The following is a 26824-nucleotide window of genomic DNA, read 5'->3' as shown; positions in this document are numbered from 1 at the left end:
TGTTTGGAACAGAAGTGGTGAATTTAAGAGGAAAATGGTGGAAAAATGTATGCAACATCTCCTAAAAATGACCAAAAGCTATTGATTTAATAAAAGAAAGCTCAGTCAGTTTAAACTGTAATGTTAAAGAGGCAATATTACATTTTTTAAAAGAGTAAGTGTCGCTCATACAGTTAGGTTTATCTCCTCTAAAGGATAAAGCTGCTTCTTACAAATCTCATGAAAAGAAAAAACGGTAATAAGTATACGCATGTAGCCAAAGTCTGACATCGCTCGTTCCCCTGTGCTGCTGAGCTCTGCTAATGCCTCAAAATACACAGAGCTGCATTGTCACACCAGGCGACATGCTCCTTCATTGAACACAAGTGATTTATTTTGATTCAGTCCCACAAACACTCCCCTGGTAGTATAAACACTCACTAGAAGACCAAATGACAGCGTCAATGTTTCCTGTTGTTTTGGTAATGTTTGTTAAAAACAACATCACATAGCTTCATTTGCCATTTGAATTTACATGTAACTTTAAAAGTGTGACCCATTTTCATTTGTGTTTCAGTGGAAACTAACCGACGTTTGGTTACACGGCCACAGAGTGGGTAATGATGAAAGTCAGACAATACATCTGTTTGGTTTTGGTTTCTTCTCAGGATTTATTCGGATTTAACATTTAGGTCCCATGGGTCACCTACCAGTTGCCTCTGGCTGTCCCAAGAGCGAGGCTGAAGAACAGGGAAGGTATTTTCAATGAAAGCCCCCAAACTTTGCGTCTGTATATGAGGTACAGAACAGCAGTCTGCGATAACTGACTATGAGTCTTTCACTTCCCTGTGGAGGAATTTTGGCTCACTCTTCTTTGCAGAATTGTTTTTAATTCAGCCTCATTGGAGTGTTTTCCAGCATCAGCGGCCTGTTTAAAGTCTGTTTAAAGTGTTTAAATTCATGCCAAAGCATCTTAATTGGATTTTAGTCCAAACTTTGACTAGGGTTTCAAAACCTTCATTCTTATTAGCCATTCAGAGGTGGACTTGCTGTTATATTTCAGATCATAACAGCACATAACCTGAGTGTGCTTAAGCGTCAGGGGATGAACTGATAGTCAAACATTTTCCATCAGGATTCATAATTTAATCAATTAGGACAAGTTGTCCAGGCCCTGAAGAAGCAAAGCAGCCCTAGACACTGGGCTAGTGTCTAGAGCTAGCTTGTTAGTGGGCTAGTGTCTAGAGCTAGCTTGTTAGTGGGCTAGTGTCTAGAGCTAGCTTGTTAGTGGGCTAGTGTCTAGAGCTAGCTTGTTAGTGGGCTAGTGTCTAGGGCTAGCTTAGTGTATACTAGGCAGAGTAATTGTATACTTTGTTATACAATGTTTGATTGTTGCTATGATGTTCTTTTTATCAAACACTGTACTAGTTTTACGGCAGATGTAACAAGACACAAATCTTTTCTGTTGTCAGTCCACAGAGTATTTTCCCCAAAGTCTTGGAGATCAAGATGTTTTTTGAATTTTTGGATTCTTGTTGGTCAGCAGATGTTTTTGCCTCGGAACTCTCCCATGGATGCCATTTTTGTTCATTCTGTTTCTTACTGTTTCTTTAGATTGCAGCACAGTGTGTTGCTTTCTGAGATCTTCAGTTTGTCGGACAGCTTTCAGCAGGTCTGGCAGTAATCAGGCATGGGTGGAGATAGTGAAGTTGAACTCACAACCCTGTATCCCCATACCATGGCTTTTAACTCACTAGGGCTATGGCAGTTGCTTTATTCCTTTAAACTTAACTAGTCAGTATTACTGCACAGGTTTCCATTTTGGCTCTTTGTTTGCATTTACTTTCCATGTAACACTGCTTTTGTCAGTGATGTCTAAAACATCTTCAGCTGTCTAACAGATGTGGTGAACTTAAACTCTGGGAATAATAATGATATATCTCAATTATTGGAGCCACAGCTCAGAAAAAATATAAGAGAAAAAGTGAAAAAGTGAAAACAGGAAATGATTGAAATTTCAGAGACTTCACACTCTTTTGCAGAAGGCTGTATCTTTTAGGTATTTCACCAGTCTCTTTTGGTATCCAATTTCCTGCACTGATGCATCATAGAGGTGTCTGTAGAAGCCAACCTCCTCACAGACTTCTATCTCCAGGTTACAAAAATGTCATTTCTTTTGTGCTTGTAAAACTCTTACACCTAGTATTATTGATCTTCTACAGTATTATAGATAAATTGTTTCAAATAAGCCAGGCTCATGGAATTTTTGTAAGTGGTCTTGATCAATAGAATAGACTATCTGAAGGGTTCCAAAGTTTTTCTTTGTATATTGGTTGCTTTTTCACACATTCTCAGTCCAGTCCTCGCTTATGACCATTTTCACATCAATATTCTTTCAGTTTGTCTTTTGTTTAGCCACTTACCACTGAGTCATGACTTAATCAACCATAAAAAATGCAACTAACAGAAAGAATGCGTAAGTGTCGTCTCTACATATAACAGGCAACTTAGCAAAGAACCAATTTTAAATTAAATTAAATTAGAGACTTTGTTACTTTATTTACTACATTTCAGCCAGTGGTGTTTGAGATTTTGTCAAAATTGATAAAAGCAGTGTGGGACCTCATGACAATGAACAGAAGAAAAAGCAGCCAACATCTAAAGACAAGCTTTGAAGACAATTACAAGAAAGTTTGTCTAGGGTAGTTCAGACTATGCTGATGAATAAAAGTGGTCGTACCAAATACTGAGTTTCAAGCTCATTAGAAATGTAGTAATTTTGGTGTATTTACTATATTTCTAGGTATTTTTTGCAAATTTTAATAACTGGCTGCACTTACTTCCCATTTTCCTAGCAGAATGCACAGTTGGTTTGTGATGGTTATAATCACACACACCAAATATTACACTTTTTTATCACACACAAATGGACATTACTTATCCAGAGTAATTACTGTTTAGAAAAACTGAATTCAGCACGTCCTGCATACAGTATAGCAGAATTCTTTCTTGGTAAAGTCAAAATCATCAGCTCTTCTAATCACTCCTCACCACTTTCTAAATACCTAAACACCAACTGGATTGGACTCTAACAGTAAGGTTTGCTCTTATTTTACATACACTATGCAGATAATCAGTCGACCACCTCCAACAGGTGTCCATGTGGGACTTGTGTGGTTGGGTAGAAACTGCAAGAATTAAATTCTGTTTTTATCAGGTTGTCTTTGCATGTGGGCACATTTGCATGCGTGTTTGTACATATCCAATTCTGTGTAACACTGTGTAAAATATAAATAAAAAAACAGAATGATGGTTTGCAAATGGTTTGCAAATCTCATTAACCCATATTTTATTCAAAACATAACACAGAAAACATTTTAAACAAATGTTTAAAGTGAAAAACATAATTTTAAGAAAAATCCCATTTGAGGTCATTTTGAATTTGATGGCAGCATCCTCTTTTAAATTCAGCCTGAGGAGACCAGCTCCTGGAATTGTGGGAAAGGAACAGTGTCATCCCATATGGAAAAGATATATATAAATCTTATAAAGTTTGTATCTGTCTTGTGTGAAACTTGTATGAAAAGCATATAAGAGTGAAAACAGATATAAGATCCCTTGAAAGATTATATAATGAAACTTGTATGTTTTGGATACTTACTAAAACAATGTATGAAAGTAATGAGAAAGTGGCCACTTTCATGAGTAATCACATATAAGTTTTTACTATTTCTTTTCCATATGGGATGTTTTTGTCTGATATTGTATTCTAGCAGCTAACAGTTGTGACTACTTCTCAACAACATCTGTAGTACAACTTTACAGCGTGAGCCATTATTCTGAAGTTGTTCCATCTGCCCACCTTTGCTGCTGAGAAATTCTGCCTCTCTAAGTTGCTTTTCTTAAATCTCCACTCCTGTTGCTGAGCTATTGTCAGCTGTTTCTTTTTAGTTTAACTTGCCCTTCTGGCCTTTTGAGACTTTTGAGATGCGTTGTTGCCATCAAATTAAAATCGAGACAATATTTTTTCTTAACAAAGTGGCTAATCTTGATAACCTTAAATTAACCCTGACTTATTTTAATCTAAAAATCCCATGTTCTCACTTTAAATGTTCCTCAGGTTTCTTAAACTTTTTGAAAAAAAAGTCAACTTTTGCTCCTCACCTATAAATAACTGGCTGTTTAGCTGAAGATGCATGAGTCCATCAGTGGGAGCTTCGTGGGTGGCGGCGTGGAAATTATCGACACGCAGCGATGCTTCCTTCACATTTCGCTCAGCTTGCACTCTGTGCCATCGGCTGTCATTCAACGGGAGGCTTGTCTTCACTCGTACATCCAGTGGCCCATTCCCCACATCGAAGGAGAAGACAACCTCCGTAGAAGCTGAAGAGGATTATTCACAAATAAAAAGATCATATAAAAGCCTTAAAAACAAACATTAGGTGAAGAAGCCTTCACATCAGCAGACCACATCTGATTCATGGAAATCTTGATTGAAAATGATCAAAGGGGTGCTTATTTTCACTGCAAACCACGATACTCCAAAGAATCAGTCCATAATCACACTGTGTCCAAAGCTGATGACACTCTTGAAGTTAAGGCTTAAGAAGTTAAGAGGTTTATCATTGATCATTTATTTATGGATGACAAAAACTGCACAAAATGTAGAGCCAGTGTATGATAAGTGCCAGTGCCAGACCATGCTTCATTTCCGGTCTGATACGCCCTTACTGTCATCTTCTCATTGTTGGCTGTCCAGTAGAGGCAAAGCTGGTAGTAGTTGGAGCGGGAGGATGAAGCTCTGGCTTAAATCAGTATAAAGCACATGATAGTGTACGTATATTCAAATCTAAAGCTAATGTAGATCAGATGGTGCCAGAGTCGTCTGATATTGCTGTAACTGGAAAAATGAACTGAAGAGCACATGCATGCTATGTTTTTTTTAAATTAAATTATAGCCAAATCAAATAATTACACTAATTTCAAACTGTATTAGTTAAGCATGTGGGCAGAGTAGAATGACTGCAAGGAGTCAGATTCTTGCTTTGTATTCAAAAAGAGGAAAGAAAGAAAAATCCAAACACAGTTGAGAAAACAAGCTTTGACTTGCAAGAAAGCTCTTTTTTCACTCATGTTTTTCTATTAGCAGCTAAAGTGTATCAGACTCTTTTGTGGCTTTTTTCAGTGATATTTTTAATAGACTTCTTTCTCCCTGCAGTCTGGCTGCAGAATGCGCCGTCTTTCAGCAAACCCATTAGTCAGTCATGTTCGTCCATCATCATATGTTGGCAGAAGTGTGAAGTGACTTCCTCCCACCGGCCCATCTGTTGGCAGCATGGACAGACAGCTGGACGCAGATCTGAGATGATTTAGAGACCAGCCGAGGGCAGGAAAAAAAGACTCACATCTGTTTGTTCCTGTGTGTGTCTGTGTGTGGGAAATTGCATGTGTGCTGAGACTGTTACAACCAAGCCTAATTTGAAATCAAAAGTAATGATAATTCAATGTTCAGTAATACATTTCTAGGCTCACTGGGAATCACTCTGTAATCTAATTTTAATTTTCAGATTTTTTTTATTCAGTTGGGTGGAAAAATATTGCAATTACAGGCCAATTAGTTGGAACTTCCTGATATATACAGATATTTTTTTAGCCAGCTCTTGTACTGTAATAGGCTTTTGAGGAACTGCTGCTGTGATTTTTGTTATTTGCCTTGACTGGACTGTCAACTGCAAGAAGATCAACAAAAACATGGGACAATGTAATCATCATAATTGGCAGCCTGTAGTTTGCATGCGGCTACTGACTTCTATGCACATGTTTGCTCTATAAAGAGCTGAGCAGTAGTACGACCTGAAAACCTTTGACACAAACTGGAAAATACAGGAGACTGTCGCAATCTTCTTGCAACCAATTTAAGGAGGATTCAAGTCGACTTATTTTCCCTAGCGAGTTGCAGTTGCCAGGGAGTCACTCAGCAGTCTGTAGGCATCTGTGGCTAGAGGCTGAAGTTAGCAGTGTCTGAACAAATAAAAACATTCGTAAACACTGAGAAACTCTTCCCCTCTGCCAAGTTAACGTGAAACAAACTGCACAGTTAATCTCAAAATAGAAGCAGAAATGCAATAATCCCTCTTATAAACTGTCATTATCAGTTATTTAGAATAAATCAAGAAAGCATTGAGCATTCGATAACAATTATCCAGGACATTAAGTTCTCACTTACAGCTGAGTTCTATCCTGATAAAGTCCTTGATGCCCAAATTCTCCAGGAAAACCCCAGAGGACGATGTCGTTTTAAACAGGAAAGAGATGTCTGCATTCAACTCTCCCTGAAAGGTTGGGAAGTGAAGGTAGGATGTTTCCTTATCAAAAAATGCAGCATTCCAGAAGTTCTCTGCAAAGAAAAAGAAAATCACTTCTTAAATGTGTCATACCATATCTTTATGTTTGCTCATAAAAAAGGGATGTAAAACTTTCTTATAAAAACTTGATATATCACTTTGGAACAAAGCTTATTAAAAGAAAACTCATTATGATGGCTATATAATGAAAATCGCATGGTAAACAAATGAACCAACTGTTCAGCTAATTAACTAAGAATAAAGGCATAACTCCAGCTATGCTATCTCATTTAGGCTGATTTATCAGTAAGCCATTTATTTATGTAGTCATTAAACTAAGTGGTAAAATTAGAAGCAATTAACACAAGGTAAAATCTATCACTTACATTAGTTTGTTATATATCTTTGTGTTAGTTGTTATTAAAGAGTAAAAATATTTTAGCTACTAATTAGCTTGTGCAGACTCTTTTCCCATTAACAAGTTAAATGGTGGGTGATTGGATACACTAATTACTTGAATTCTCTTCACTCTGTGGTTGAATAAAACCTACTTCTTGAGTACTCCATCAAAACATCATCAATATGTATGATATTCACATGGAGAGAACTGAGGTCTCAATATTTAACATCATCCCCCATTGTGCTAAACCATAACCAATTTAAATGGATTTACTGTCTCCATGACAACGTAGCGGTCCGACCCTATAGGCAGCCTCTGACCCAGGCCGATGGATGTCTCCCAGCACCAGAGACCTTACTGGGAGGGTCTCCTTATGGGTAAGCAGGCCTGAGTCCTCAGTCCTGAGGTACAAGAGGGGACAGAGGAGGAGGGTTGCATAAAAGGCAAAGAAATGCAAGAAAGAATAGGAAGAGAGTGTGGAAGGTGAGAAAGCATTGGTATTAGAAAGCTGAATAATCATGCATGCAAAGCAAAGGTAAAACTTGTCACCATTAAAACTCAAACAAAACTGTGTCTGAAAAAATAGGACAGGCCGTATTTAGATTAGTAACTCCTCATTTCTCGACTGCGCTTGTCTGCTCTCAGAGGCTCACTGGTGAATGTTGAGAAAAGCTGACACAACATGTCTGAAACAATGTCTTGTGAAAACCGTCTCTGAACGAACGCAAGTCGAGTGATTAATCTGTAAATTCACCACACGAGCTCGGCTCTGTGGCGCTTCAAATTCCAGCAGTCTGCTTTGTTGCTGTGAAATGTAGTCAAAAAATAAATGTCACGGTCTGCAGAGACAGGCCGTGCGGTGGTGTGTGTGATGGACCCAGGTGCATACACAAGTGAGTAGACGGGAGTGGACTTAACAGAAAGCGAGCCTTTATTATGGCTGAAGACAAAGTGCACAAACAAAGCAGGGATGGCGTGACTAGACTATAACTAAACTGGGAAAACTAATACTGCGACAAACTAAGAAAACTCAGACTATGATGATCACTGCAAGGACTGACCGTGAAAACATGGAGGTGAGAACACAGACGACGCGACACAGACTGTACGAAACACAGAGACTAAATACACATGAGGGATGATCAGGGGAAGTGGATGCACACGGGGAACACAGGTGACACTGATAATCATAACAAGACACGGCAGGAGTGAACGTAACACTGATGGGAGATGGGCAAAGTAAAGCAGGAAGTACACAGAGGTTCAAACAGGAGGAGAGAGAGCACGGGGAGAACGCAGACATAACGGGCTGGGGAAAACATAGAATAAAGCACAAAGAGAGACGAGGGCTCATAAATACACAGAGGGGCACACAGGGGGTAAGAGTCACGAAGGGAAAACACATAAGGAACAACGTAACAGATCAACCCAGGAAGCATGGCCTAAATAAAGAACAAAATACAAAAATACATGAAAACTAAGAATACTGGGCCCACATGGCCCAGGACCATGACAATAAATCTGGGACTTTAGGCAGCATCCAGCGCCCGTGTATCTGATGGGATATTGATGGCAGGAGAAGAGTCTATAAAAATAGAGTTCCCCAGTACAGATTTAGGCTAAGAGATAATAGAATGAAGGACCTTTGGCTATGCAGGCACCAACAGGATTGGTTACAACAGGGGTGTCAAACTCAAATACACAGTGGGCCAAAATTCAAAACTGGAACAAAGTCGTGGGCTGACGTTAATATTTATTGAAATATATTTATTCCTCCAGATATAAGAATGAATCTTTTCTTATGGACTAAAACACATTTTGCTGAAAAACTGAATATGGAACAAGCAAAGCTTAATACTAAACAATATATATATTAGCTGTATAATACCAGTAGGCCAGCTCTAATAGTAATTTGGTATGGCTTCGCGGGCCAAATGTAATTAGGCTGCGGGCCAAATTTGGCCCACGGGCCAGAGTTTGACACCTATGGGTTACAACATGGGTCTAACTGCAGAACTGGTCACAGGATTGGAGAAGGTGACCTAAATACAGAATTGCTTACAGGATGGATAAAAGGATTTGAATAAAAAAGGAGTGGATAACAAAAAGGAAGAGACATTTAAATATCTTGGGATTTGTTGTTTTATGGCTCTTTGCTGTTCAGTGTGGCAGGATGTCATGGGAAGCAACCAAATCAGTTTGTAAAAGAATCTCAGAGACATGCATGTGTTTTTAAAATGGAGTGACACACAGGGGCGGAGCGTGGGGGTGGCTTACGGGGCTTAAGCCCGGGTTGTTTTGTCAGAAGCCCGGGGTATTTTGGAGTGTAATTTTTTCATAGTTAGATGCCTGGCTGACAACTGTATAAAACAAAAAGTACACACAATATTCGAAGCACATAGTGCACACTGTGGGAATTTACGACTGTGCGTGAATCCCCCCCTGATATTGGTATGATCCAAGCTCAGGCACTAAGCGACTGAGCGAGGGGGCGGGGGGAGCTGCTGCCCGTGAGTGCGCTGTTGGAGAGACGGAGCCAGCCATACTAAGGAGAGCTTAAGTTTGACCAGGTACCAAAGCAAATCATTCGTACCGTACAAATAATGTAAATATGACAGTGCATCACGAAAGATTGATATGAAACTGATCACTTGACCAATATTATTTTACTTGCTCTTCAAGTGAATCAATAAATGGCGAAATGAAAAGCCGAACAAATGCTATTTTTTAGAGAGTCTTAGCTTACGTGTGTTTATTTCATATTTTCAGTTCTTACCCTCCCCGACTAATTCGGTTTCAGTTATGCACTGAAATATAAGAATGGACATTAGAGGGTTCTTTCAAAGAAAAAACTCAGGTAAATGTTATTTTATATATTGTGCTTTGTATGTTGTTCAGTATATTTCTATGCAAAACAAGAGGGATTTCAGTACACAGCAGGATATTCACATTTGTAACCAGATATTTACACTTTAGGGAGAAAACATAAAACATTTTTACTGCACAACATCAATTTAGAGTAAACTTTTGTTTTAGATAAATATTGAAATATATTTTGAATTAGTTAAATGTCAGAATAAAGAGAGACAGAGCTGTCTATTTTTTATCACTTTCATTAAATTTAGGAGTACATATACACTAAGTTTATTGTTAATTAATAAGAAAACTCCAGAGGATTCCATTCTGAGCTGAAGAAGCTTCTGATAGGTTAGTAGAGTCCATGTGAGTAAATTGGTGGCACAGCTGTGGATGCATATAAGGCAAAACACAGAGCCTGTTTCTTTGACATGGGAAAATCAAGAGATGTCAACCAAAACACCAGGAAAAGAACTGTGGAGCTCCATAAGTGTGGCTCAATTTGAATACAATTTGGTGCCATTTGCAATTAAAAAACACAGACAGTTTCTCTCTTTACTCTTAAAGTTAACAAATATGTTTTTATATTTATCAATCTAAAAAAATAAACATTTAGTCTGATTTGATGTTACAATTAAAAAAGTGTTTGTGTTTTGATCTGAAGAGTTTGTAAATATCTGGTTTCAACTGTATATTTGATGATTGTCAGCACAAAGAGAGAGAGAGAGGAGCAGAGATTGAGATGGAGAATGAGGACAGAACAGAGATGAACAAGAGCAGGTGAGACACACATGTTAGTCAAATGGTTGCTTACTAAAAGTATCACTGTATCATAGGTACTCATGTATCTCGTACCTAGTGTTTCTTTTTAGGTTTGCTATTTTTCAAATTCTATATTTATTAAGTTCTGCAGGCTTGTTTGCACAACAAGGCTAAATAATTATATAAACTTTTCTCAATCTAAATATTGTACTTTGGTAGAATTAAATAAATAAGTGTAGTGCAGGTCTATGATGATTTTTAGTGCTACTATCATCTAGTTCTGATTGTGGTTATGTCTTGGTTAAGTCCCCCCCCCCTCAAAAAAAAAAAAAAATCCCACATGCATACTACCCTTTAGGGCTAAGCCCCGGGTGTTTCAAATGTCTGGCTCCTCCTCTGGTGACACACTCTGCCCGCTTTCCATGATATGGTAACAAAAGCTATTTTCTTTTACAACACAAAGAATCAAAAACCCAGATTTAAATAGAACTTACAGCCTGGAGTGATACCATAATAGTTCACATTTGCAGTTCCAAAGTACAGTACCATTGGTCGTAGTCGGCATCACAGTTGCAGTCGTGACTTGGATCCAGACAGCTGTCCTGCAGACTGCAACCACACTGCTGGGTACCGGTCAGGGCTCCACCCCAAGATGTTTGGCTCTGACCTGGTCCGGCGCCTCCCACCCACCAGCTGAAAGGAGCACCCTCTTGAGCACACACACACACACACACGCACACACACGCACACACATAGATAAAGACGTGATTAATCATTAATTTATTTTTCACTACAGGGAAGAGTTAGACTGCAAATGCAATCAATTTTTCAGTCATTTTGAAATGGTATGAAGACGGTGATTCCTATAAAGATAATGATAGCGTGGAAGGGAAACATCCCCAGTAGAGAATTTATCATTCATCTGTTTTCATTTGTTTATTTTTTATCATTTCATTTTTATCTTTGGCACAGTGATTAGCACTCAGTCAGTCAGTGCAGTCAGTGGTGATTCTACTGGTGATTCTAAATTGGCCATAGGTGTGAATGTGTCCAGGGTGTACCACGCCTCTCGCCCTATGTTAGAAGAGAATCGATGGATGGATAGATGGATAGTTAAATCTTTATTATAAAATCAAACAAATCCACTTAACTTGTGTTGCAAAATCAGTAACAAATGTGCAGCAGTATTGTAATATGATTTCTAATTTCTTACTAAATTAAATACATCAGCAGTTCACACCACCTCCCTTCTTCTGAATATCTTATGTTAAAAAGTTGATAAATTTAACACATAATAACTTACCAAGTGTGTTGGAGAGGCGGGACTTCCTGCAGTGATAGGACAGTTCCTGCTCGCAGTGCTCTGATTGGCTGATGACAGCCACTAATTGCTCCTCTTCAGAGGAATAGTCAAAGTAGGCAAAATGTTGATTTCGCTCAGCGGAGGACTGAACTCTGGTCAGCTCTGTGTTATTGTGCTGAATCATCATCCACGTCTTATCCTCTGGTGGAGAGACAGGCAGGGTGGAAAGACCAAGAGAAGGTGTGAACATAGTTACGCTGGCAGCCAAACAATCTTTCAAACTAAAGAAACAAACAAAAACAATGCACATTTTCTTTAAAAGGAAACAGAATACGTTTGTGTACCATACCTGTCATGTTACAATAAATCAGCTGGGGTTTGATTGGTCCGCTGCCATCCACGTCTATATAGTAATGCCCTGACATGTTGCCTTTGTGTTTGTATGCCTCACATGACTGTTCATATATTGCTGAGGAAAAGAACACAATAAAAAACTTAAACTTTAATAAACTGGATCAACACTTATTGATTTCTTAGCTATGCTTGGGACCATTAAACCGTAACATGCATCCTAATAAATGGCAGGCAGACGTGGGCGATACAGTCAAGCTGAATTCACATGATGTAACCTTTTTATTATTTCTAATATTGGCAATTGAATGATACAAATTTCAAACAACAAATACATTCTTGTTTATTTGTTGTATCTACATAAAGAGCCAACACTACCAGTTAATACATTATGTGTCACATCACATATAAATAACTCACTTGCTTTATGGCTCAGTCACACTAGAGTAAAAATAAGACTTCAGCTTATGAAAAACATTTTATTGTGGGGGATTGCTTTCACTTTTTTGCATACAACAGCCATTTTCAAAATGTTCTGTTAAAAACATTCTACTGCAAGGCGATTGCACAGATTTGCAACAGACATTAAATTCATAAATCCATATTGATTGCCAAAATGTTGCAATTAATCTGAGTCACTCTGATATCCACTGATATCTTTGCAATAGAACTTAAATCAACTGGTTACCAATTCAATGCATTCTGGTTATGTTCCTATAAGAAAGCAAGGTTGTCAAACTCCTATGCCAGTACTTTTCTGTGCAGGAAGTAGTTCACTATTTGTGGGGACTTTTTAAATTTAAATTTCTGTTCCAGACCTGTGAGGTTCTGGCAGGATTCTAAATATGGAGACAGTAAAATAGTTGTATTTCTTTTTAATTGAATTTCTGTGTATGTAGATGGCAACGGATTTGCGGCTTTCGGATTTATCACAAATAGGTTGGATGTAATTGTCAAATTGACCCCATGTAATTGCATATTGATAGCAACATCTCAGCATCTAAAGTTGCTTTAAAGACAGTGATTGACTGTAAATGGCTGCATATCTGATTTTGAAAGAAAGATTTCAAAGGCAATGAAATTAAATGTTCATCAAACACAGTCCCAATAATTTTCCCTAGTGTGACTGTAGTTACATAGACACCAGTTACATGGGCAAGTCATCTATGCAATTGTTTGCTGAAGATTTCCAGCAGTTGCAAGATAAAAGTGGTCATAACTTCCCTGTGGTTTCGTTGCTAGCAGTAGTTTGCAAGAAAGATGCTCATTTGTCTGCAAACACTCAGCAACTACTTGCTGACTAGTAGTGAAACTGTGAAAGGTGCACTGCAACCTGGAACTAGAAAGTGTTCGCCTTCAAATGATATATGACAAGTTTTTAAAATTCAGTAGTGAGGCAGAGCTTTTACTTTCAAGGCTAATGTTCTCCATTTCCAGTTTTTCAAGTCTCATTACTGTTCTACTTATCACTGCTACACATTTCTTGCTCTCAACCGGTCATCACCAAGGAGTCACTGACTGTTTTCAGTATAAAAGTCAAGCAGACTACATGCCCACCAGTACATATGTACATGTATACCCAGAGTATGTGCATAAAAAATTCATGGAAACATGAGAAGATTAGTGATTTTAAAATAATTAAAAACATCTATCAATTAAAATTTGTGTCCATCAATTAAAATTGTAACAATAAAACTGGTAATTGTGCGGAAAAAAAATTAGATGAAAGCAAATTATATAAAGCCCTACGATTACATAATGCTTGTTGCGGAGAATACACACACACACACATCCACAAGGGAATATGTCTGAGTCCATCTATGAGCAGCAACAGCCACGTCAATGCTTGTTTAACTTTCCCCAAGACACTGCCCTGATACAGTTCAAGAAAGGTTTTGACCCAAATTCAACTACCATAGCTGCATGCGTGTGTGCGTGTGCGTGTGTGTGTGTGTGTGTGTGTGTGTGTGTGTGTGTGTGTGTGTGTGTGTGTGCGAGAGAGAGAGAGACCTGGCCCTAATCCAGCTCAGAGCTGTTCACACCACCAGCGTGTAGAAGGATTCAATTAATGCTCAGCGGTACAAGCAAAGCAAAAAATCAGTTTAATTTCTAATCTGACTCATCTAAAATACTGTAGGCACTCTCTCAGTTGAAATCCATTTATGTGGAAAGAACAGTTTGCCTTGAGACTTACTCTCCTTTTTTTGACATGCTTGCTATGTGCCTCCCATTTACTCCTATTCTAACCCCCTCTTTATATTTCTTTTTCCAATCATCGTCGTATCTTTCTTGATTTCTCCCTTAGTTTTTTTCTAACGCATTTAAGGCCGACAATTAAATTAAGTGATTTATTCTGAATGTTTGATTGCAGTTCATATGTGGGGACCCATATCCCATATAACAATTTTTGAGGAGAAAACATTTTCATACATAAGAGTGTACATTATTTTTAATATCTGGAAAACTCATACATTTAAAAATAAAACTATTAAGGAAGCAGGAAGAAGTCACAGTCGGATATTGACGCTGCGCTTGATGTGTGCTCTTTGAAGTGAGAAGTGGGAGAAAACTGTGGCTTTCATCTGCAGCAGGATGCCATCCCTTTGTTCTTTGTTCAGCTTTTCCTCGGTGGATAAAATGACACTTTATTTCTGCATTATGTATTACCAACCGGGCTATTTCTGTTAAGAAGCAGCATATCAAATTTGGGGCAAAGTTATTCACAAGTCTCCACAGGCCTGCAGGTAAAGTGTAACTTTCAATGAAAACCAACCACAGCTTTTTAGGCTTTTTGTTTTTTTCTTTTTTACTAAAAGCATGTTTAACTTAATTCTAAAGTACCTAATGCAATCGGGAGAAGCTATTTAGAGCACCTTTCATCCCTCTCTGCACTGGATATGGTTTAGGTATAAACTGATATCACATATAAAAAATTTACCAGTTCAGGCACGTTTTTTAATCCGATAACTTCTCTGCAAGAGAACCTTATTCATTATTCATTATGAAATGTACATATTATGTATTTTTTATGCTGGATGGGTGTTTGATTTCAGCGTGAACCTCTGGCTGATTGTGTCCACTGTGAGTGAAATCCAGTCTGTCAAACTTCAAACACACACCTTCACGTGACATTAATACATACATATATTCAAACTGAACAAATACACCAAGCGAAGATGAGAGATAGTGGGATATCTGCAGGTGTCAAAAAACAAAAAATACGACCTTTTAAGACTTTTGAATAGAAGTCCAATTTACTCAGCATAATGAAGTACCACCAATCCCACTGATCTATTTCCATTTGAACATGGCTAATTAAAGTTCTGAAACAATGGCCTGAGAAGAAAAAGAGGGAAGTGAAATATCTATTGGAGGGCATGTGGCCTCTATTTTATTAAGTAAATAGTACAAAGTCCTAAATATTAACCTTTTCTTGTAGGAAATAACTAAACACGCATGTATGAGCAGCCTTCTACTGTTTTCGCTGTAAAAGTTATTAACAAAAAACAGACAAAAAGACATCGTCTGCACTCCAAAGCCATGCTGAGAGAGCTGGTGGCTAGTTGATGACTATAGAGAAGCAACACAAGAGAGCAAGGGTTGGACTTACATTTACTTATATTTCTGCTCAATGTGTAAATACACAAATCTGTGTCACGTAATAATAAATGAAAAGTTAAAGGGAAAAAAATGTCACTACTTTTTCCTAGATAAATTTTAGGCTTCAGGCATTTTAAAGAGCTTCAGATGAAACTGGTTGCTTACAGCTGTGGCAGGTGGCTCCCCTGTAGCCACTGTTGGAGCAGTTACAGTGAAAGGTGCTCCACGATTGAGTACATATTCCTCCATGTTCGCAGTGACTGGGGGAACACCTTGAAGAATGAAAGAGACAGACAGAGAGAGAGAGATGTTTAGTGTTTTTTCTAAAGTTATCTGAAAAAGTTTATGCACGGAACAACAGACCTTCAGCATGCCTGACGGTTTTGATGAGGTGTGTAGGAGAGATGGGGAATATACAAAGTCTTTCAAAAAAAACCTTTCAGTCTTAAAAAAACATTTCAGAGGGCTTTATTTCAGTGTCAATGAGAGCACAGGTGTGTGTTCTCAGATGTAGGTGGCTTGAAACCTTCCTTTGTTGTGTTAGTATTGTTAACTACCATTGTAGGATCCACAGACAAAACTCTTGAACTCCCACCCAACCTGCCACTCAAAAAAAAGAAAAAAAGACACAATTTATTGTTTGCGCTTCTATTTTTTTTTTAGAGAGAAGAAACACTTTTGTCCCACACATGGAGCAGCATTTTTCTCTTGTCAGTCTGCTGTGGTGCTCCATAGCTGCTCCTCTTTTGCACCCCTTTATACAAACACCTTCTGGTTATTGTCTCTCACAGACTAAATATATAGCCTATAAATACACAATAATGATTTTCCATGAATTCTTTGTCTTTTCGTCTGTTGGCTTAGGCAACCAATCCGCCATGGCTACATTATTTATCAAACTCATACCTCTCTTTTTTTAAATTAATTCTCCCACAACACAGCATACAGCCACAACAGCAAAGCTTTCCATTCTGTGCAGCCTGTGCTCTGCATAATGTTTCTCACAGGATCACAATGCATGTGTCCTGCTCCTAATAGAGGTGAGATGAGCAACTTCCTCCTGTGAGCCTAAAACATTAAGAGAGCTGCAAAACAGTAATTTTGTGTATATTTAGCTGGGACCCAGTGCAATTACATAAACTGTATTTATAAGCACTTATAAGCTAATTTGCATGTGCACTCCACAGGCATGGCACAACACACAAGGACACTGCAGTAATGGGCCTTAGCTTTCTTTTGCAATCTGTGAAATCGTACATTAATGCAAAATTTGCATTCCCATCTGGAAAATGACAATCATTAACTTTCTTAAGGCTTGACTACTCCAACACCTCCCTGTCTACATTAAAAAAGTCACACTCTAGAAGTGCTGCTTTTTATTGTTTTTTACCAAATGACATCACACTGTCAGAATTCCTTCCACTGGCTCTGAGGACATTTTAAGATCTGTTTTAAATATATGAAGTAAGATATATGGAATTATTTAGCAAACAACAAATTGATGAATAACTCTAAGTATGTCTTATATTTTAGAGTTGCACAAAGTAGCCAGCCTTTGCTTTGTTGACAGTGCTGCAAACCCTTGGCCTTCTCTCAATGAGCTTCATTCTGTAGTCACCTGAAATGGTTTTCACTTCACAGGTGGGCCTTGTCAGGGTTAATTTGTGGAATTTCTTACCTTCTTAATGGGGTTGGGGATCATCAGTTGTGTTGTGCAGAAGACGTGTTTGTACGCAGCTGACAGCCCTATTTGACAATTGTTAGAATTCATAATATGGCAATAACCAATCAGCTCAGTAAAGAGAAATGACAGTGCATCATTACTTTAAGAACTGAAGGTCAGTCAGTCTGGAAAACCGCTAAAACTCTGAATGTGTCTTCAAGTCCATCAAGCACTACGTCGAAACTGGCTCACACGAGGACCGCCCTGGGAAGATTCACCAGTGCTTCTGAGGATAAATTCACCCGAGTCACCAGCTTCACAAATCGCAAGTTAACAGGACCTCAGATTAGAGCCTAGATAAAAGCCACACAGAGTACCAGTAGCAGAGGAGACTGAGTGAATCAGCCCTTTAGGCCAAATAGCTGCTAAGAAATCACTACTAAGGAAAAGCAACACGCAGAAGAGAGATTTGTTAGGGCCAAGAAAGCCAAGGACTAGACATTAGACCAGTAGAAATCTGTGTTTTGGTCTGATAAGTCCAAATCTGAGATCTTTGGTGACGACTGTCACGTCTTTATGCGTCTTTATGCAGAAAAGGTGAACAGATGGTCTCTACATGCATGATTCCCACCGTGAAGCATGGAGGAGGTGGTGTGATGGTGTGGGGGTGCTTTGCTTTGTTGGGGATTTATTCAAAATTGAAGGCACAATGAACCATCATGGCTACCACAGCATCCTGCAGCGACATGCCATCCCATCCAGTTTGTGTTTAAGTTGGACCATCATTTATTTTTCAACAGGACAATGGAGTAATGGGTAATGGAAAGTAATGGAGTGCTGCGCCAGATGACCTGGCCTCCACAGTCACCTGACCTAAATGTTACAGTTGTCAGTAGCAAACAACATCAACTTTGTACATACAAAAGAAATTACATTTGGTACAGTAAAACCTAATCTCTTGACTCTTATAAAGACTTTCTTTTTAACTATGAAATGATGACTAGGAGCTGTGTTACATTTGTTGAATCTTGTGTGTGAAAAGGAGCTCTACAACAGCATTTAACCCCTAAATCAGTTTTAATCAGCTGTCAACACACACAAGCACGTGTCTGTATACTTGTAAGAACCCTCACTGACATAATACTAGACTTGAACCCCTAACACTACTTGCCAAATGTCCTGATGGTAACCCCACATTTCAAAAATGTCTTGTTCTACTCGAAAGTTCCTGGGTACTATAATGTAAAAATCTTCCTCAGCCGTGCAACGCATCCGAAAAGATCAAAGAAAAAGAGTGAGGATGGGGCGGGATGGGATGGTGGGAGAGAAAATCAGAGAAGGTGGGAAGGACACAATGAAACTAACGAGTGGGACGGATGAGAAAACAGAGAAAAACAGGGACTGGATATCAACAACACCTGGAAAACAAACAAGGGGGAATAAAGAGGTAAAGCAAACTTGGTGAAGAACTGATTTCTAACTGTTTAAATGATAAACAACAGATTTGGTGACTGCAGACTGTTATGAGGGAAACATCTGTCTCCAATCTCCAATGAGTTCTTTTCCCCAACTTGATTGACTTGATGAGATCCTTTTACCATAATTTTTGGATGGACTTTCATGGCCCTTCCATACAAATCAAATCAACAGTATAACTTTATCTTCATTAAGTTGAGCAAACCAAACTTTTCTTGGCAAGAACTGCTTACATTCACAGAGAGTAACACTTTCCAGAAACAGAGTTTTCTGCCAACTGTCTCAACATTCAGGGAGTTGTTTGCAGCCTCAGACAGGAACACAGACAACGAGACTTCAGATTGGGGCGAATGGTGAGATGCCCTATAGCATTTTATCACCAAACCCAGTGAAAATTTACAAACAAGTCTCCAGGGGGCTCCTAGCTTGACGATTTGCAATGAAACTTGGTCACGTACGGCACGAACCACAGTCCACATCACAGGAGTCCTGGATTAACTCAGTCAAGACTTTGTAGCTTATCTGAAACGTTATAGTATGGAATGACAGTGTGCTGTAACACAGCTTGGATCACAAGACTCGCATCCAATCTCCCTGGTTTCCATTACTGCCTCTGGCTAAAGCAACACGGCACAGAAACTTCCCTGATCTGAAAATTATTACTGGACAGCCCGACTAGGATGTCCAACAAAGACTTCAAATAGCTGTAGCGTGATGTATTGCATGAGCAAGAGAAGGGAAAGGTATGTATTTTCACTCTTTTTGCCTGCTCTGCACTTGCTCCTAGATATGCTTTCACATCACACACACGGTGACTTTGCATAGCAAATTCGATGTTTGTGAGTCCCTGCTCATGCTGACAAACTGGTGTGTTTGTCAGACAGACAGACAGACAGACACAGAGACAGTCAGACACAACAAGAAGAAGAGTGGACCTCTTAGTGACCTGTGTTTCTTTTTATTTGAAAATGTGTATGTGCTTTGACATGGTGTATTATTGAGTTGTCAGCTACCTGGCAGAAGCAAAGAGGTCAGAATTACTGCCTTCTGACAGCTTCATCTATTTGGCTTCAAAACACGCACTCACACACACACTTGCTGTGGACAGAGGTCGAGGTGGTGGTGGTAAGCTCAGGAGCTTTATAGCCTTGGAAAGCATCTGCGTCCTAAAGTTGTCAGTATGCTTCAATCAAAGTGTTTGTTTGAAACTGCCTCCTCCCACGCTTTTGCTGTGGAAAATTTTAGGGCTGCAACAACTTTTGCAATTTTCCAAAGGCTGACAATCGAACAAACAGCACTTTCCTTCGCTTTTTTTCTTTCATTCTTTACAAAGGTGAGGAGTAACCTACAAGCTAGACGAAGCTTGAGCTGCACTGCATCATGCACATGTTACAGTCCTCACTCTATCAAATTTGGTCTTTTTGAGATGCAAAATTTTCCACCTCTCCCTCCAACATGCCAGTACCTCTTGGTGCTGCTGGATCACTACCTGCTGTTTCCACTCCTCCACTACCCCTACAATCCACATATAGGCTCCCCAGCAGTGGCAAAGAAAGAGAGAAGAGTTGAGATGCTGAGAGAAAATGATGCGTACGTGGACCCAGATCATTAAGCGGCCAGCAGGGGAGTGGGGAGGAGGGACAATTGTGTTCAGGCATGGTGCAAGGCAACCATGCTCAGTCTGAGTACACACAAAATCCACTGCCAATTCCTTATTGTATAGTGTTGCTTTTTTCTTACTTTCAAAGTCTGTTTTCTCCAAGGAAACATGGTAAGAACTTAAATGCATTCTTTTTTTTTAAATCTGATAATCGCCTACACAAGGTGCCCTGTTATTATTTGCCTTTCAGTGCCAACTAATTCCCTAATTGCACAGCAAACAAGGCTTTAGGCTCTCCTAAAGGGTTGTTAAGCAGCAAAGGAAAAGAGCTCTGCATAAGTGGCTAGTGGTTCTCCCATTTCAGTTTCACATGCTAACTGTGTGTTAGTGGTTGTGCTAGTGGATATTTGCCGCTGTGCATTTGCTGCAAACACATGAAAGGGACGAGTCTATTCTTTAAAAATACACTGTCATGTTATGTTTCTAAAGGATTATCTGTAGTATGAAACTGCTGCACACTCACTGGCTAACGACTTGCCAATCACAAATTTCACAATCAGACCTCTGACATCTTGTAAACATCTCAAGGAGCTTCAGAAACCAATGGGTAATTTCATGGTAGCCAAGTCCATCATCATTATAGTGTCCACGGATATATACAGTGGGTGGAGAACACTGAAATTCAGAAAATTACTGTCCACGTTCATGGTACATCTCTAATTATTACCCAGTACTTAGTTATAATCAGTGTAGGAACTAGCGCGTTATTAATTAACGCATTACAGTAACTACGTTATTATTGTGGTAACGAGCACGGTAACTAGTTATTATGCCAAAATCAGGAACACGTTAATCGTTACTGGGTTTTAGATAGGGTCGTTATTCATTATTTCATGTGTTGCGTTCGACTTACCTCGGAAATCGGGACACGGACCTGGGAATAATGTTACACTTGAGTAAACGGCTTTCTGGTTAGCCTCGTCAGAGAAGTTGGGATTCCAATATGGCAATGCCCTCGAAAACGGTTGTTTTGCTAGCCCTCTACAAAAAACAAATTACTACTAAACACATATGCAGCCATAGCTGGACTCAGTGAGCCAATGGAGATTTTTCATTTTTTCTTTTCTTTTTTTTTTCCATAACGGTATAAACAATGAAAGGTGGTGGATTGACCAGATGCTGGCAGATGTGTAAAAATAACTCAATTGTTTGGCGGTGGGTGGCTATCACGGAGCTTCCACAGATTCAGTAACATTAGCAAGCGGTGGAGGCCAGCAGGTGGATGAGGGAAAGGTGAGGTAGGAGGAGAAGCGACGCGAGGCGGCCGCCGGTCCAAGTGTAAGGTGAACTTCAGGTAAGAAGTTATGACCTGCAGTCTATGTGGGTCAGATATAAACCAAGTTTAGGTGCAGTTTATTTTCATTGTGCTAACATTTTACAGTCAGTTATAATAACTCATACTGCATACAAGCTAGCATGATGGAGTTTATATACTGCTGGGGGGGGGGGGGGGTGCTATGATGTTACTGATAGTGAACTTTATTTTATCCATAAGGTTAGTTATTAGAGTTGCCAACCGTCCCCTAAAAAATGTATTCAGAGAAAATATTACGCGTTTACAGTTTGTCCCATACTTTGGCTACAATGAAAAAAAAAATACACAAAGCTGGATTTATTCTGTCTTTACGCTACACAGCTGCCTCTTCTTCTCTCATTCTCTCCCCCTCCCTCTTCTGTTGCTTCTTCAATCATGAAACTGATCAATGATCAGCTGACCGGCTTTTCTGTCGCAAGTCCCGTCTCTCTTGTTTGTTTATCGCCCACTTTGCGCCAACAGCAGCACCTTTGAGCTTGATTTATTTAATATTACTTTCTAGTATCAGCTGATGTTTGCTGAAGCCACAGGTGTAAAAGCTGCTGGTCATATTATCAATTTGGATATGTGATGAGAGGGAAACATGAAGATGAAACCAGGAGATGTCCTTACTGAATCATTAGAGCTGAACAGGTGATGGAGAAACAGGTTCACCTTTTACGTGACATGAAGGAGTTGAAGGGAAGTTATGGTAAATGGACTGATTCTTATATAGCACTTTTCTGCTCTTCTGGAGTACTCAAAGCGCTCTATACAACACGCCACATTCACCCAGCCACACCCATTCTGACAAGCACTACCTCTATATTGTGCACTATACTATATACTCACACACATTTATACTCCGATGGATGCATCGGAGAGCAACTTGGGGTTAGTATCTTGCCCAAGGATACTTGGCATGCAGACTGGAGGAGCCTGGGATCGAACCTCCAACCTTCCTGCTCTACCTCCTGAGCTACAGCCACCCTGAACTGTTTCTGAGAGACAAATAATACCAGGATCCTTTTTTAGACTGACAGCTGGTAACTGTACAGAGTCTAGCAAAGTTTTGCCAGGGGGGCAGGTAGGGCATTAACAGGGAAAAGGGAAAAGGGGGGCACAAAGAAATACTTTTCTTTCTTATTCTCATGTGTTGTAGATAGTTCAGGAGGTTAACTCAAGCATGCAGTTTGGGGGTTTTGGCTAAGTACTGTTTAGAATACCAGAATAGGGAGGGTGGTATAGGTTTAAGTTTATTAGATAGATAGATATACATCACTGTCACAACAGCGTTTTTTTTCATTCAAAGGCTTTATGATTTTTCCTATAATTTCCTAGCCAAAATGCCCAGGACCGATTTTTTGTCCCAGTCCAGCCCTGTATGCAGCTCATCTGCAGTCTGGAATTTCCCACATCTTCCTACTCAGAAGGCAGAATTTCCGAGTATAATCGAAAGCACCACGACTGCAGTTTCCGTGTTGGATGTAAAAAGTGCACGTGACGCTGTGACGTAGGCTAGAATCATGGCGGCGGTCAACGACAGTCCAGGCGTGGGATTTCTGCACATTATTTTTTCCTTTCTGTTGGTAGGTGGCATAGTGCACTTGTGGCAGGATAGTGCTAACATGTAAGCAAGCTAGAAGACTGCCATCCTTGCTGGTATTGCAGTTAGGGAAGCAACACATTAATAAGAGAATTCTGAGTAAAACCAAAGTTACTTTCCCTAGTAACTACTTACTTTGAAAGTAACGAGTAACTTTAAGTAACTGAGTTACTTTTGATAGAAGTAAATAGTAATGTAACTAAGTTACTAATTTAAAGTAACTTACCCAACACTGGTTATAATTAATATTAGGTGTTATTCTTGTATTGTCATTTGTATGTCAGTTGTAATTACTAACAAATAAAAGTCACTTCACTATGTCTACATTCAGCCTGGCACCACATTTGAAAGGTGGCACTTATAGGGACTTACCTGTCAATGATGCCACACATGTCAATCTGCAAGTGGCTGTAGTTTCCCAGCAGCCTTTGCTGCACTTTGATCAGGTCAACAGTTTGGTCATCCAGATTCAAGAGACGCATACATCCTTGAAATGTGTTGAAGGGGTTCTTGCACTTTTGAGCGCTCTCCCCAGTGGGACAACCTGAGAAGGGAAAAAAATCTAATGGTTGGACTTTTAAATTATCCAAATGATTCCACATGATGTCGATACAAAAATTCAGAGATAGATTTTCTCCAAAGTTTTTCTCAACAATATTTATTTCCATCCTTCCTGAGAATTATCTCTTCACATCTTAATTAGGTGCAAAAATACACCCCCCAAAAAAATCTTAATTCACATTTTTGATTTTAAAAAAAATTGCACGTTATAAGACATTCAGAAAACCCCCACAGACGTCTTATAAAATCCAGCTCACAAAAACAAACATTAGCATTGTGGAAACAAAGAAACAGTTTGGGGTATGTTTTTAATATCCCTTGTTTTTTTGTTTTGGAACAGGAGGTTGTTTTGCATCGTACTACATCACTTCTGTTTTGAGCAACACCCTGTAAGCAAGAACTGAGGAGACTAACCTCCGCGGTTTTAAAAGCAAAATATTTTCTGATTCCTGTTGGGCTGTCAGCTGTTTAAGAGCTCAGTGCTTCCTTTGCTGTATTTTTTTTGTCATGATGCTCCAAAAGATTTTCAATGGGTGATAGGTCGTGACTGCAGTTAGGTCGACTTTGTACCCCTGACTCTTTTAGAATACAGAACCTAGCAGTGAACTACAGGGACTAGCTGCGAATGAATGCAAACAAAGTCAGCTGGGACAAACAGGCACTGCAACTGCAGCTGTCATCTAAAAAGCAGCTCCTTCTGAATATTATTAAAAACTTTTATATTATGTTTTATTATTCAACATCATTCATAAGCTTAAATAAACACTCTCAAGTCATTTTACACTCTTCAAAGTTGTAGAATGATCACACCTCTGAAGACTGCACCTTTAGGTTTTATAAAGACTAACAGATTGTTTGGAAATGGTATGGGTTTCAAATATTTGTGATTACGTTTTCACAGAACTCTACTCTGTGATAAACTAAGTACATGTCAAGATTCACGAGCTTTAAGAAATACGTTCAGCAGTATAACTGCTGGTCATTGTACTGTTGCACAACCCAGATCAGCCAAACTTAATGGACATCTCAGTGACTTCAAGGGGCCCAAGTCCCGTTTTTACAAAATAAGCCCAAATCATCAAACTTCCACCACTGTGCTTGACCATTAGTATGAGGTGTTTGTGCTGATATAATGTGTTTGGTTTTTACCAAATGTATTGCTGTGCATTATGGTCAAACATCTTGATTTTGGTCTTGCCTGCCTGCAGACATTGTTCCAAGCCTTCGAAACAAGCTATACTTACTTTCGGGTTTTCGTAATTGAACTGTTATGAACTTTAACATTTGACATGCTGACTGAGGTCTGTAGTATCTTCCTGGAAAGATTGTGTTACCGTGTTACCATACTGTTGTACTACAGATCAGCAAACTGCCAGGTCTTCTGCTCTGATAGAGTTTACACTTGCTAATGACCAGCTGAACTGATTAGCAGCACCTGGTTGCCACTTCCCCTTTTAATTCCTATAGAAGCAATAAGGGTGTACGTAGTTTTTCAGAAGACTCCATAGCATCCTGTGAGCACATTTTGTGCTTTCAGTTTTTCACATGAAAGCACAAATGTTGAACAGATAGAAATGTGACACATTTATATATCCAGGCAATCAAAGTTTTTACAAAATTTGTTGAAACCCCAATGCAGCAGAGAAAACCTACAGGAGAGCTAAAATCAAAAGTATTCAGCCTTTTCAGAACACAAATACTTAGATGTTGAGATGTTTTGTCAACCTATGACCTGCTGGTTGCACTAACACAAAGGTTCAGTAAGCTTTCTTTTTCTGATCACCTCATGCACAAAAGAGTAGCTGACCAACAAAGGCCCTCCACCCCACCTACTGTCCCAGTCCATGTTCATCTTATTCATTCATTTGAAAAAGCAACTCACAATATCATCATGGTCTAATATCTACTTAGGCAGTTACCCTCAATATGTTTTTGCTTACCACTCCCTTAACTTGCTCTTTGATCAGCCTTTGCACAGACTTTGGATTCTGTGTATGAACTCTGATTTAAGCCCTCAGCACAAGCAGTCCAGAGGTGGCTGTCAGATAAATCCTCTCTGCCCAATCCTGTGAATGAGCCCCATGTTTTATCCATCAGTGATTCGTGCTTCAGGTTGATCCTGGATGGCAGCATTCGGTGACCCAACACAGCATTGCTGCTCGCGGCTCTGCATTGCTCTAATTACAGTCAGTCAGACACACAGTTTGGCACTTCTTACCACAGGAAGGGGGGAAAGATGAGTCACTGGTCGTTGTCACCTTAAATTTTAGAAACTCAGAAGAAGACTTTGTTGGATCTGTTTTGCTTATGGCAGTCAAGATGACGCAGCAGGAAGTTTAGTGTTGATCACAATGTCATAACAATTGAGTTTCACCTGAAATTAGGTTAAGAATGTAACTACAGCTCAACTCACTGCCATCCTTTGCTCATTATACTAAGGCTGCTGTCTCTTAGAAAAACTGGAGCACTTCTTTAATGTTGTGATACCATTCACAAGCAGTATATAAACATTTATGCTGCAGGCAAAGGTGTGTGAAAGGATAATGCATGTAAAAAAAGTTTAAAAACAAAACATTTCAAAAGATATCCTGTACATTAACAAAATTGTGTTAACAAAATCTGTTGTGGCATGGAAGTGACCTGCGCAATATTAGGCAGGTGGATGTAATTTTGCAGCTGATCTCTTAACAAGTTTGTCTTTAGCTCCATGTGTTTACATGTGTAGGGGTGGAAGAGAGAAAGTATACATGTGCTACAGTAACAGGTGGGAGGGAAATGAAAAGAAGAAAACCTCAATTTTAAAATAAAAACACCGGTGATTTGGAGAGACAGAATGACAGAGAGAAAATAGTGGATATAGTAAGGACAAAAAAGGAGGAAAAAAAAGAAGAAAGATGGGTGGAGCAGCCAGAAGAAAGATGAAAGAAGAGGGGGGTGGGGAGTGAGAGCCACCGAGCAGCTTTATGACT

At 39.3% G+C, this 26824-nt stretch overlaps 1 protein-coding gene across 1 annotated transcript in view; it reads right to left on the bottom strand.

The window, feature by feature from the left end:
* The window catches only part of LOC146614619 (contactin-associated protein-like 4), a 111834-nt gene that overhangs the window by 20682 nt on the left and 64328 nt on the right, over positions 1 to 26824 (bottom strand). The window contains exons 10-17 of the mRNA XM_085376543.1: positions 23667 to 23838; positions 15761 to 15867; positions 11994 to 12113; positions 11645 to 11845; positions 10888 to 11050; positions 6997 to 7124; positions 6206 to 6376; positions 4144 to 4362 (exon numbers count right to left, since the gene is read on the bottom strand). Coding sequence (XP_085232669.1) covers positions 4144 to 4362; positions 6206 to 6376; positions 6997 to 7124; positions 10888 to 11050; positions 11645 to 11845; positions 11994 to 12113; positions 15761 to 15867; positions 23667 to 23838 — 1281 coding nt within the window. The remainder of the gene's footprint in view (positions 1 to 4143; positions 4363 to 6205; positions 6377 to 6996; positions 7125 to 10887; positions 11051 to 11644; positions 11846 to 11993; positions 12114 to 15760; positions 15868 to 23666; positions 23839 to 26824) is intronic.

Source organism: Diplotaxodon limnothrissa, linkage group LG17 (genome assembly GCF_057381915.1).
Source record: "Diplotaxodon limnothrissa isolate DT_005_m linkage group LG17, D_limnothrissa_male_GT1.1, whole genome shotgun sequence".
NCBI lineage: Eukaryota > Metazoa > Chordata > Actinopteri > Cichliformes > Cichlidae > Diplotaxodon > Diplotaxodon limnothrissa.
This window is presented reverse-complemented; position numbering and strand designations above follow the sequence as displayed.